Consider the following 12,115-nt stretch of genomic DNA (forward strand, 5'->3'; position numbering starts at 1 on the left):
TTGATGTATACTAATCCATTTGGGGGGTTTCTCGTCTTGACCATGGATGAACGAATCGTACCTCGGCTCAAGCTTCAGCTCCGCGTCGCGATTACCGCCCCGCTGCGAACCTTGAAGCTTACGACAACATCTGAGCTTCTTTTTCCTTGATCTGAGCATTGCAATTGCGCATCGTTCATCGCAAGCCTTTCGTATCAAACACATTGTGTAACCATCACCAACTTCATCATGGGCAAAGAATTGGGTCCCGGCGTCGGCTTCGAGTTTCCCTCGTATGAGGTGTCATGGCTCAAGCGCGATCTCCTGCTCTTCGCAAACAGCATTGGCGCAACCTACCCGGATGAGCTGCACTTCCTCTACGTAAGTCAATCCATCACAGCTCACACACAGCTCACGCATCCAGCCCATGCGCAACACACCAAGCTACCCAAGACACTTCTAACACCATCCCCAGGAACTGCACCCATCCTTCGCAGCCTTCCCAACCTACCCCATCATCCTCCCCTTCAAGCACACAGACCAAGAAGTCATCGACTTCTACGCGCGCAGCAATGCCGAGCCCATCGAAGGCGTCCCCAAGTTCGACACCAAGCACGTCCTTGACGGCGAGCGCAAGATACAATTCTTCAAGCCGCTGCCCGTGAGTAGCGAAGGCCGCAAGTTCGAGATCAGGAGCAAGGTGCTGGGTGTATACGACAAGGGCAAGGCAACCGTTGTCGAGACGGAGAACAGGCTTGTTGATGCGAAGACGGGGGAGACGTACAGCAGGGCTGTAGGCAGTGGCTTCTACGTTGGTCAGGGTGGTTGGGGTGGTCCGAAGGGTATGTCTTTCCCATCTCTTTGACCCTGGCCGTGCTCGTACTGGAGCCCGCGCGGCAGTATAACACAAGACTAACACACGACAGGCCCCAAACAACCAAACTACCCCCCTCCGTCCCGCGCTCCCGATAGCACACACATCCACCAAACCACCATGGAAACCGCACACCTCTACCGCCTAAACGGCGACTACAACCCTCTCCACGCCGACCCCGAGCCAGGCAAGAAAATGGGTTTCGGCGGCCCCATCATCCACGGCCTGTTCTCATGGAACATGTCTGCCCACGCTATTCTGAAGGCGTTCGGCGCATCCAAGCCTGAGAACCTCAAGGAGTTCCAGGCGAGGTTCGCGGCGCCGGTTAAGCCGGGTGATAAACTGATTACGGAGATGTGGAGGACGGGGGATAGGGATCAGGATGAATTTGAGGAGGTGAGGTTTGTGGTTAAGGTTGAGGGGGGCAAGACGGTGCTTACGAACGGGAGGGCGTTGGTGAAGTGTGAAGGGGGGAAGGCGAAGTTGTAGGGTAGGATGTACTTGGCTGAAGCCTCTGGACGTGTAAAGTTCACATGAATATGAGTATATATCAACTATACCAAGACCAAACCTAAGTGCATACCGTCTTGAGCTCTTCAATCAGACATTTGACATGCATATCCTCCACCCCACCCAGAACGGCTAGATCCTCCGTCACCACAGCATGTTCCCCATCCGTCATCTTAATCAATCAGATAAGATGAACGTGCAGCTCACGTGCGCGACAGGGATGCGCGCGCCTCCGCCCCGTCAGGGACCAGACTGACGCACGCAACGCAACACGATGGCTCAGCTCCGCGCTTCATGGCTCTTCGGTGTTTGCCTGATGGAGTAGGGCCAACTTGCGCAAACGTTTCACTCGAGACCGCGGGAGAGAGATGAAACGGGAAGGGGACTGAGGAGAACAGGAAAGAGGCTGGCACTTTTAGAAGGAGGGATCTTAGCTGTTCGTCTTCATATCCTTTCCGATTCGATCTCGTACGGTTACCTGGACTTTGTTCATACCCCGAAGACAGTTCTCGTTTCCGTGCGAGCGAGCGACACGACGCGATTCCAAGCCGCATTCAACGTCCAGACACACCCTCTGGTACACAACACTCCTCACCGCACGCGCTCCTCCATCTCCTCCCACCACCCCCAACCCACGATGCTCCTCACGCTCCCCACCACACTCCTCCCCCTCCTCCTCACCCTCAACCCAACCCACGCCTACAAACCGCTCTCAGACGCCTTCCTCCGCGCCCTCCCCTCCCCCAACACCACCCTCTCCGCAAAGAACAGCGCCCTCCTCTCCCCCCTCCTGATCCCGCGCGTCCCCGGTACCCCAGGCCAAACCCTCGCCCAAAACCACCTCTACGCCTACTTCACAAAAGAACTACCAGCCTGGAACCTAACCTGGCAAAACAGCACCTCCGTGACCCCCACATCCAAGTTGCCCCTCCCCTTCGCGAATCTAATCGCGCGGAGAGAACCACCTTGGGTTGCGCCGGGACAAGCGAACTTGCTCACGCTTGTTGCGCATTATGACAGTAAATTGCATCCAGATGGGTTTATCGGGGCGACGGATAGTGCGGCGCCGTGTGCGATGTTGATGTATGTGGCCAGCGTGTTGGATCCGCATATAACGCGGATGTACGAGGAGATGAGTGCGTTGGGGGAGGGCGGGGACGTGGATATGGATATGGGTATCCAGATTGTGTTTTTGGACGGCGAGGAGGCGTTTGAGAACTGGAGTGATAGTGATTCACTGTATGGGGCGAGGTATGATTCTCCCTTCTCTCTTCTCAATTCATATCGGGGGAAAGAGGAAAGAGGAAACTCCCATGGAATGGTTATACTAACAGTACATGAATATAGGGCTCTAGCAACCCACTGGTCCACGACCTTCAACCCCCCGTCCCCCGCCTCAAAATTCTACCAAAACCGCACGCCCCTCTCGCAAATCAGTCTGTTCCTCCTCCTCGACTTGCTCGGCTCCGCAGACCCGCTCGTTCCGTCCTACTTTCCCACCACACATTGGGCCTACGTACACCTCTCCACCATCGAGTCCCGACTGCGCAGTTTGAACCTGCTGGAATCCACGCCATCCACACCCTTCTTGCCAGATGTAAATGGGACAATGGGGCATGGAGGCATATCAGACGACCATTTGCCGTTTATGGCAAAGGGCGTGGAGATATTGCATGTAATCCCTAGTCCGTTTCCGGGGGTTTGGCACACGATGGAGGATGATGGGGAGCATTTGGATGGGGCGACGGTGAGGGATTGGGCTAGGATTGTGGGGGCATTTGCGTTGGAGTGGTTGGATATGATGGAGGTGTGGGATGAACCTGGGGAGGAAGCGACGGCTGGTAGGAGGTGGTTAGCATAGAACGAACAGGAAGACACACAAATACGTTTCGTGACATCAACAGTAAGAGTGCATCAACAGGAAGACGACCACGTGAACAGGTAAACTTGATGTCTCATATCTTTATGTACAAAAAGGCTCGCCCATATCCATCATACCACTCGATCCATATCCCCTCGATATAACGATGCGTATGAATCCATGTCGTTAGATATATGCCGAACTCGCAGAAAGAAGAAAAAGAGAAAAACCGTGCAGATACGCGCGCATAATGCACAAAGAACGGGAAGAAACAGCCTGAACTCGACATAGTGCCATTAAGAACTCCCACATTGGATGAAAAAGCGAAAGCAATGCACCAGCGCAATGCAAACCCATAGCCCAGCAAAGAAAACATCGTGTTTACTGTAGCGTGGGAGACCGCAGCAACTTGAACTCATTCTGGGAAATCTTGTAATCGTAATCAGTCGGACGCTGCGTCAGGTCCTTGTCGGCATAGACTGTGTCGTAATGACCATGCGTGAGGTCGTGACAGCAGCAGCCGATGGGGCAAATTAGTGAAGGACTTGAACGCAGTCCAAGTCCTGTGTGGTAGGCTCCGGGTATCCAAGAAAAGACTATACGAATAGTACCGCCATGTACCGGTAAGATAGAACAAAGCAGAAACTTTTGTCAGGTCCTGGAGGAACCTAGATAGAGAAGAGCAGGCTGCGCGTATGTGAGCATGTGCTCATCATACATCGAACTGGCCTTGGTTGAAGACATCGTGCTCGTTGCTTGGGACGATGCCGGACATTCTATCTCCACGTCCAGCAGGTCGGTCCCAGTTGACTTCGTCTGTCTCATCCTCGTCCATTCGCTCCAGGGCGTCGGTCCTTTGTCTGTCGTTGCCGAATTGCTGCTCCATTGTACTCTGGTCGGTAAAGGTGAAGCCAGCAAAGTTTGCTTGCATAGTCGGTGACAGTGGCGTGGATGCGGGGTTGACACCAGAGGCCAGGGCAGCTGCGCGGGCGTTCAAAGAGCCAGCACCGTTGAGAGCATTAGTAAACTCGGGGTCGAAGTTGGAAACGTCGAGCTCTCCCTTGAGCTTGGGCTTGAATGGCGGTACCACGTTCTTCTTGCCCAGAGCCTCCCAGTCGATGTCGGCAAAGAAGGGGTGAGCCTTGAGCTCCTCGGCATCGCGTGTGGCACCAAGCCTGTGCTTGGGGTTCCTGTTGAGAAGTCCCTTGACGAAATTCCTACCTTCAGTGCTGAGGGCGTCCCGGGGGAACCTGACCTTTCCGAACGCGATGTTCTTGTACATTTGCTGGGTGTCTTCTGCGTAGAAAGGACTCCATCCACAGCACATCTCGAAGACTAGCACACCGAGCGACCAGAAATCGACCATCTTGGTGTAACCGTGTTCGTCCAGAAGGACCTCGGGTGCAAGGTACTCTGTGGTTCCGCAGAATGTGTTGGTGGTGGCGTTCTCGGTGAGGTTAGCCTTGGACAGACCGAAGTCACAAAGGGCGATGTGGCCATTGGCGTCCAAGAGGATGTTCTCGGGCTTGAGATCGCGGTACACGATGTTGTGCTCGTGCAGATGTTGCAGGGCAAGGATAAGTTCTGCAATGTAGAACTTGGCACGACCCTCCTGGAAGCGGCCTTCCCTCTGGAGATGCCAGAAGAGTTCGCCTCCCGACATGTAGTCAGTAACGAAGTATAGATCTGAGGGTGTCTGGAAAGAGAACTTGAGTCCAACGATGAATGCCGAGTCAGCCATGGCCGTTCGGACAAGGATGTTGCGCTCTCCAAGTGTGTGTGCCACCTCCTTCTTCTGCACGATGACCTTCTTGGAAAGCACCTTCATGGCGTAGATGCGGCGAGTGTCGCGCTTGCGTACTTGGAAGACCTGACCGAATGTGCCCTTTCCGATGAGCTTGAGAATCTCAAAGTCCTCGGGACCGTAGTGCTTTTTCTCGACCTTTTGGAAGTTGAGCTTCAGGTGAATCTCTCCGGTAACAACACCTCCCTCGCCCTCTCGGGGCTCTAGCGGGAACCAGCCGTCGTATGGCTCGCTGTATTCGACGAGGTTTGGGCAGAAGCGGACGTGGCCGAGGAAAGCCTCACCGTTGGCGCGGTCGTAAACGGAGACGTCGATTTCGGCATGGTCGCCCACAACGTCACTACGATTGTCAGCATCAGCACACGGGGAAGAGGAGGAGCTACTCACAACATGGCTTCGTGCTCCCACTTGGGGCTCGTCACTTCCTCCAGGGAGCCGTTCTCCCTGGGATCTGAGCTATGGCCGCTGTTGCTGCTCTGTCGGCTCTTCATAGGAATGGCCATTGGAGTGCCCATCTGGCTCTCGGTTCGCTTCATCTGCATGGGCGGTCGCTTCGACTCATCGTGCCTGGGCCCGTCTGAGATGTACTCAGCCCATTGGAATTGGCAGACAACGTAGGGGTCTGTGCTGGGCCGCAGACCCCGTCCCTCGGAGATTGTGACTGAGAGCTTGCCCTTGGGCGCCACTACGGGAGCCGTCTTGCTCTCCTTGGATTCGTCGGACGCATTTGAGGTGCGGGATAGATTCGAGGGCACTGGCTTTGCTTCTTGGGAGCGGGTGCGCGGTGTCTGGGGAGGTGTAGCCTGTTGCAACGGCGCAAAATCGCCTTGCGTTAGCTTCTCCGCTTCACCAGCCAACTGCGAGGTTGAGGGAGTTCGGGAAGAGGCACTGGGGGCGGGGCTGGGCAGCATGCTGGGGTGGGTGGTTGACTCTTGCTCCTTCTCTCGGGGGTCCGAGACCTGAGAAGTGACGGGTGCGGGGGAGGGGTTGACCGTGGAGGAGGACTTCCGCGAGGGCATAAGAGAATCACGAACCTGGCCAAAGTAACTGTGCAGAATACCCGGCAGTCGCTTGTCCGTCGGGTCGGGCTTGGGTGTCGTGGCACCCGGTGGCGTGGAGCTGGTGGAGCCGATCTGATCGTGTCCGTCTTCGTTGCTGTCGTTGGTGGCACTGTGCGGCGTTAGCAGTGATGACGAGGGCATCAGGAAAGTGGCGGTGAGTGTGGGAGGATGGGAAGGTGAGAGTGGTGAGAGAAAATGTAGGGAAGGAACGAGGGTGCACGTCGTCAGGACTCTGCACAGCTGCAAGCTAAGCGATGATGTGGTGTGGTGCGTGGCAATGCGGTGCATCACCATGACAGTCAGTATGCGCTTACCGTGTCATGGCCTGTCTAAGCAGGTCGGCGGCGCCAGACGAGGTGCCCGTGGTGTGCTGGGCCATGGTGTTTGATTTTGGGTGCGACTTGGACTGGCGGGTCGAGGGCGCGGTGCCGACGTTGAGCGTGGAGACGGTGGGAACAACACTGCTGCTCTTGTTGCGTAGATGATGGCGGGGTCGAATGGTCCTGGTTGAACTCTCCGAGGCGCGAGAGACTAGTCCGGGACGTTGCTGGCTGGCATCGACAGCGGGGCCTTGGGTGGACGCAATCTTGACGGTCTCCTTGAGGCTGGCGCGCGACGGGCTGCTGGAGTACGTGTCGCTTTGGGGGGAGGTCGAGAGCGAGCTGTCTGCCGGGTCCGCAGTTGGGCGTGAAGTCATAATAATCACTTGGGTCCTGGCTGGCTGCTCCGAGCGGCCTTAGCCCTAAACAAGCGCACTGCAACGACTGTGCGAAAACTCTGCTCTAGGACTTTAACGGGGCAGGCAGTCCGAGTCCTTCCAGGCTTGAGGCGCGCGGGCTGCGGGCGGTGTACAGCGGTACTGGGTAGACGTGTACTCTGGGACCGTGGGAGCTCTGGGGCGCTGCAGCAGTAGGCGTCGACTCGAGGATGATAGCAGCGTCACCGGCAGGCGAGATAGGCAGGCGCCGTGTAGCTCACTGACTTGACTGTCGCTGGAATTCACTGCGGGCCTTGCTATGTATCAATCCCTCTCAACGCGATTGCATTGCACCATCCCTCGACCTAGCAGCGCCGCCTCCAGTCCCCCTAGGCTCCTCCGGTTTTCACCGCCACTGTCATCTGTCTCGGCGAGCAGCATGACCAGGTCAACCAAAACCACACTTCGCGCGGCCATGCATTTGTGTGCGCCAAGCAGGTGCAACGCGCTGACGTAGTTATCCACTGCCTCTGCTTCTGCCGACATGCCACTGGGCCGGCATCGCCCAAACCGGCCGGGAAGAGATACAGTCCCTGGCTAAGATCTCGGAACGCGACCCAACTACTGCCAATCACCGCCTCCACACGCCCGTCGCCGGTGGAGCACGAATACCCTCACATCAATGCTCAAGCCAGCGCCTGCATCAAGCTCCAAGCCTGTCGTTTGAAGAAAAGCCTCAACGATCCACCCGTGATGCCACTGCGACGTTAGCGACATATGGCCCGATAGCACTGCGATAGCGCCCGCCGCCCTGGATACACTGTCGCTATCGAGCAACACCGGTACCGTGACTGGACGCATGTGAAGGCTGCGGCTGACTCGAGCAAACACAGCCCAGCGTGTCAATAGGAAGAACTCTATATCCTTTGTTGCTGGTTGCACCTAGATCTGTTAGTAAGCTGTACGTGTGCTCCTTTTGGAAGATATGACGCGGATAAGATAAAAATGGGGAACGTCGGGGCGCGATTTGGTAGAGACACACATCACTCATCGCAAACTCGCGTTACCCAGTAAGCCTCGTGCATCATGGCTGTATCTTGGGTGACTGCCGTGGTTACACAGTGAACGCTCGATGATGCCAGATACCTAGGCAAAGGGTCTTCGGCCAAACAGCCGGCCCGTGCCCCGGCCTCTCTGCATTTCTTACTTAGCAGGGCTGCAACCGCGCGCAGTACCGAAGCTCAAAGCCAACACCACACGCTGCCGCGCATCCACCCACCATGTCTGACCGCGAATTCGGCGGCAACGACGACTTGTCGCTGCCCAAAGGTCGGCATTTCTAGACTCGCATCCCCCGTAAATGCTAATACGCGCCAGCGACCGTCCAAAAGATTGTCCAAGACATCCTGGCCAGCGAGCCTGGCATGACCTTTGCAAAGGATTCGCGCGACCTTCTAATCGAGTGCTGCGTTGAGTTCATCACCCTCATCTCCTCCGAAGCCAACGAGATCGCCGAAAAGGACGCGAAAAAGACAATAGCTTGCGAACATGTCAAGGCTGCCCTGGAAGAGCTAGATTTTGGCGACTACGTCCCAGCCATTCTCGAGGTCGCGCAAGACTACAAGAAGCAGCAGCAGGTACGTTTGCGACGGCGCATGTGACGCGACCACCAGCTAACGCGGGGCAGAATCGCGAAAAGAAGCAGACCAAGATCGAGCAGAGCGGCATGACCGAGGAGCAGCTCATCGCTGCGCAAGAAGAGCTATTCAAGAACGCAACGAGCAAGTTCAACGCGCCACCCGCGCAGTGATGTTTTCTCTCATGGACGACTTGTACGAATAATGGCTCGAGTTGCACGGCGTTACGTGGGCATTGCGAAGGCGTGAGGCAGGCGTTTGGCTTAGATTAGGGACACATCAAAGGCATTCTGGGTGCGGGCAGGCACATATGCATCATGTTTTCAGCATAGATTTAGGCGTTATTCAAAGGCGATGAAGGCCCATGAGGCTGCGACACGAAATCGAACGTGTCACAACGACAACTATCATAGTCCATTTCCTCACTTCTTTTCTTTGTGAATGCGCGCCGAGAACAAGAAGCGCGCCCGTGTTTCACGGCCAATGACGTCGGGGTTGGGCCCACACCCCGCGTGGCCAGTAGCCGCATCCCACCACAGCGCTGCCCACTACCGCCTATCTCCCGAACCACTACCCATAGCACAACTCCACAACCCATACCCTCCAAGCTATACACTATGTCGGGTCTCGAGAATGCGCTTTTCAACCTCAAGGTCAGTACTGCGTGTTGACGCTGACTTAGAATACGCTGACCCCCCTCAGTTCACGGCCAAGTCGCTGAACAGGCAGGCGCTCAAAGCTGGCAAGGAGGAGCAGGCTGAGAAGACCAAGCTGGAGAAGGTTGGTAACATGTCTCTTCAGCGCAAGGACGCGTATTAACACCATCTCAGGCTATGAAGCAGGGCCACAACGACATCGCCCGCATATACGCCGGAAACGCCATTCGCAAGCAGAATGAGAAGCTCAACCTGCTACAACTCGCCTCGCGCGTCGATGCCGTCGCAGGCCGCGTACAAACCGCCGTCACGATGCGACAGATTACAGGCAACATGATGAAGGTCAACCGGAGTCTAGACGTAGCTATGAAGTCTATGAGTCCCGAGAGGGTATGCGACACCCAAAGCTGTTGGGATCGGGACCGCGCTGACAATACCTAGATCGCCTCGGTCATGGTCGATTTCGAGAAGCAGTTCGAAAACGTAGACTCCGCCACCGAACTCTACCAGGACATTACCTCCTCCGCGACCGCAGTCGGTACACCACAAGAGGACGTAGACCGTCTGATGGCGCAGGCGGCAGACAAGGCAGGCGTAGATCTACAACAAGATCTCCAAGAAGCCACACCGGCAAAGACGAAGGTTGGGCCCACCGAGCAAGAAGAAGAGGCATTTACCGAGAGGCTGCGTGCTCTGAGGAATTGAGATACAGACAACAATCCCTTGCGGGGTTCCTAGGGTGTATTGGAGTTTAGGCGCATCACATGCAAGCGAATTGTTGGGAAGACTAAGATAGCTTTCGAGGCGAATACTATGTTCATGACTACCACACTAGTCAAGGGTCAGACCGACCGTCGCATGCGCATCACCTGGTCGCTCTGTTACAGCTATCTCACACCGCCTCCACTCCTCACCCCATCTCCGCATTCCCAGTACACATCACCGGTCGCTAGTTGACGCCATCAACTAGATACTTACGACATCGGTATTCTTCGGAAAATGGCTTCGGCTAACTTGCTCGTCTCGCAGCCGCGATAGCCTACCAACCCGGGAGATACAAACAGCATGAGTCGTGAGTTGCTTGTTGAGTAGACATGCCCTGGTTGCAAAAACGAAGTTATCATGACTTGTCCGATAAGTTTTGACAAATGAATCCTGCCCTTCAGTTATCAGTTCCTCAAGAACTTTCCGTCATCACGTACTCAGACTGTGCACCTAGCGAGAGAGCAAGTGTTGTGTCCCAACCCACCATACCCCGGATCGTCAGTCGTGGCCAGCTCCCCACGCTGGACCCTGCATTTAATTCCTCATGCCATGCAGTAAACACCCACATGTCTCAGCCGATGCTACCCATCGTGAACATGGCTATGAGCGACGAACGATGCAGGGCCCGATGACGTGCACCAATCAATGCGCGTGATACCCGTTCGGCGGCTCTTGCTCCGACGTCGGTGTTTGTTCGCCGGCGAACTTTCAGGTAAACTCCGATATCTTCGTCAGCGGCTTGTATCAAATCCCTCAACAACAGCCTGTCCTGTGTTGTACACTTACGACACCTCTGTCGCCCTGGTCCAAACCGCGGGCAAACTGTCGAAAGAGTCGTAAAGCGTGAAGCGCCCGCGAAAAACGCACCGTCAAAACTTCAAGCATTCCATGCAGCACACAAAGAGAGAGTTTATCAGTCACCGGAGGAAGCTGCAATGGGGGAAGAACAAGCCAGCGGTATGAAACCGCACGCAGCCAACGAGCACAGAGACCAAACCACCGTACCCAAAGTCGCAACACCCTCCATCGCGATCCCCAAGCCAAACCTACCGCTCCCCACGATGCGCAAACCCAGCACCTCGACCGAAACATCCCACGAATGGGACACATCCAAACTCGGTCTACGCATCGGCGTCGACGCCCTCTCTGCCGGCTCCGCAGGCATACTCGTCGCACCCATCATAACCATGATCGACAAAGGCATCATCGAAAACGCCAGCGGGCGTAACAGTCTCGGCGAGAGTCTGAAAAAGAGCGCAATCGAACTCCTCGCGAAACCGCACCGCTTCCTCGGTAGCAAACCCTTCGTCCTGATTTTCAGTCTATACTTCGGTACATACTTCACAGCCAACAGCATCGACACGGCGTCCGCGACCGTAAAGCCCACGCAAGGCTTACAAGAGCAAACGAGCGGGACAAGCAAGTTCCTCGCTACGAGTACAACAAATCTGGCGCTGTGTCTGTATAAAGACAACCAGTTCACGAGGCTCTTCGCTGCGCCCGGGTCGTCGCCACGACCTGTTCCTCTGCCCACGTTCGCGCTCTTCACCGTCCGCGACTGCCTTACTATTTTCGCTTCGTTCAACTTGCCACCGCTGCTTGCGCCCAAGGTAGACGAGCGCATGGGCACGGAAGTCAAGAAGTACGTTGGTGCGCTCAGTGTAGCGCAATTCGTTACGCCTGCTGCTGTGCAGCTCGTGAGCACGCCGTTGCATTTGCTCGGTCTGGATTTGTACAACAGGCCTGAGGCTAGGGTTGGTGGTGTGGATGGCAGGGCGGGGCGCGTGCTGAGGGATTGGGCGAAGAGTGCTGCGGCGAGGATTTGCCGGATTGTGCCAGCGTTTGGAGTGGGAGGAGTGGTCAATACTAAGGTTAGGAAGAATATGATGGGCAGGCTTGAGGGGTAGGATCTAGGTGCTGTATGAAGAGAAGGAAACAAATCGTCTTGAGCATTATGTGGCGTTAAGAATCGGTACGGAAAACTCTCATCTCATCTCGAAGTAACAGCATGGCATGGCGTTAGGTGCGTTTTAACGACGAATGGAAGGAAGTGACAATGAAGTAGTTCTGAAATTCTATCCTTTGCACACTTCTTCCATCCCACCCACCCCTCATCTCTTACCTTCCCCGTCATCCATCGCTTTGGCCGAAGCAAACCACCCATGCAGCACTAAACACTGCATCTCCATCAACATCTTCCATGCTCGCACCCCGCCATATCCCACGGAATAAGATCGCATTAGTCCATGACTCCAGTCCCCCGTGACATCA

At 55.6% G+C, this 12,115-nt stretch overlaps 6 protein-coding genes across 6 annotated transcripts; 5 read left to right on the forward strand and 1 right to left on the reverse strand.

Moving 5' to 3' along the window:
- Positions 1–228: 228 nt before the first annotated feature.
- Positions 229–1,342, forward strand: J4E85_008471 (uncharacterized protein; the record flags this gene model as incomplete). The annotated part of the gene is made up of 3 exons (XM_051472696.1): positions 229–360; positions 455–821; positions 906–1,342. 3 exons carry the CDS (start codon positions 229–231, stop codon positions 1,340–1,342), a joined length of 936 nt encoding a protein of 311 aa, XP_051323517.1.
- A 658-nt stretch (positions 1,343–2,000) lies between these two features.
- On the forward strand, positions 2,001–3,085 carry J4E85_008472 (uncharacterized protein; the record flags this gene model as incomplete). The annotated part of the gene is given in 3 exon segments (XM_051472697.1): positions 2,001–2,614; positions 2,711–3,038; positions 3,050–3,085. 3 exon segments carry the CDS (start codon positions 2,001–2,003, stop codon positions 3,083–3,085), a joined length of 978 nt encoding a protein of 325 aa, XP_051323518.1.
- Positions 3,086–3,936: 851 nt separating this feature from the next.
- Positions 3,937–6,786, reverse strand: J4E85_008473 (uncharacterized protein; the record flags this gene model as incomplete). The annotated part of the gene is made up of 3 exons (XM_051472698.1): positions 3,937–5,368; positions 5,416–6,198; positions 6,404–6,786. The coding sequence occupies 3 exons, from the start codon at positions 6,784–6,786 to the stop codon at positions 3,937–3,939; spliced, it is 2,598 nt and encodes an 865-aa protein (XP_051323519.1).
- Positions 6,787–8,066: 1,280 nt separating this feature from the next.
- J4E85_008474 (uncharacterized protein) lies at positions 8,067–8,596 on the forward strand (the record flags this gene model as incomplete). Its single annotated transcript, XM_051472699.1, has 3 exons — positions 8,067–8,115; positions 8,164–8,423; positions 8,474–8,596. 3 exons carry the CDS (start codon positions 8,067–8,069, stop codon positions 8,594–8,596), a joined length of 432 nt encoding a protein of 143 aa, XP_051323520.1.
- Positions 8,597–9,040: 444 nt separating this feature from the next.
- Positions 9,041–9,784, forward strand: J4E85_008475 (uncharacterized protein; the record flags this gene model as incomplete). Its single annotated transcript, XM_051472700.1, has 4 exons — positions 9,041–9,076; positions 9,126–9,203; positions 9,254–9,469; positions 9,521–9,784. 4 exons carry the CDS (start codon positions 9,041–9,043, stop codon positions 9,782–9,784), a joined length of 594 nt encoding a protein of 197 aa, XP_051323521.1.
- A 995-nt stretch (positions 9,785–10,779) lies between these two features.
- On the forward strand, positions 10,780–11,751 carry J4E85_008476 (uncharacterized protein; the record flags this gene model as incomplete). Its single annotated transcript, XM_051472701.1, has 1 exon — positions 10,780–11,751. The coding sequence occupies one exon, from the start codon at positions 10,780–10,782 to the stop codon at positions 11,749–11,751; it is 972 nt and encodes a 323-aa protein (XP_051323522.1).
- Positions 11,752–12,115: the final 364 nt, after the last annotated feature.

The sequence above is a fragment of the Alternaria conjuncta genome (genome assembly GCF_024043145.1).
Source record: "Alternaria conjuncta strain BMP 0040 chromosome Unknown scaffold_13, whole genome shotgun sequence".
NCBI classification, from domain to species: domain Eukaryota; kingdom Fungi; phylum Ascomycota; class Dothideomycetes; order Pleosporales; family Pleosporaceae; genus Alternaria; species Alternaria conjuncta.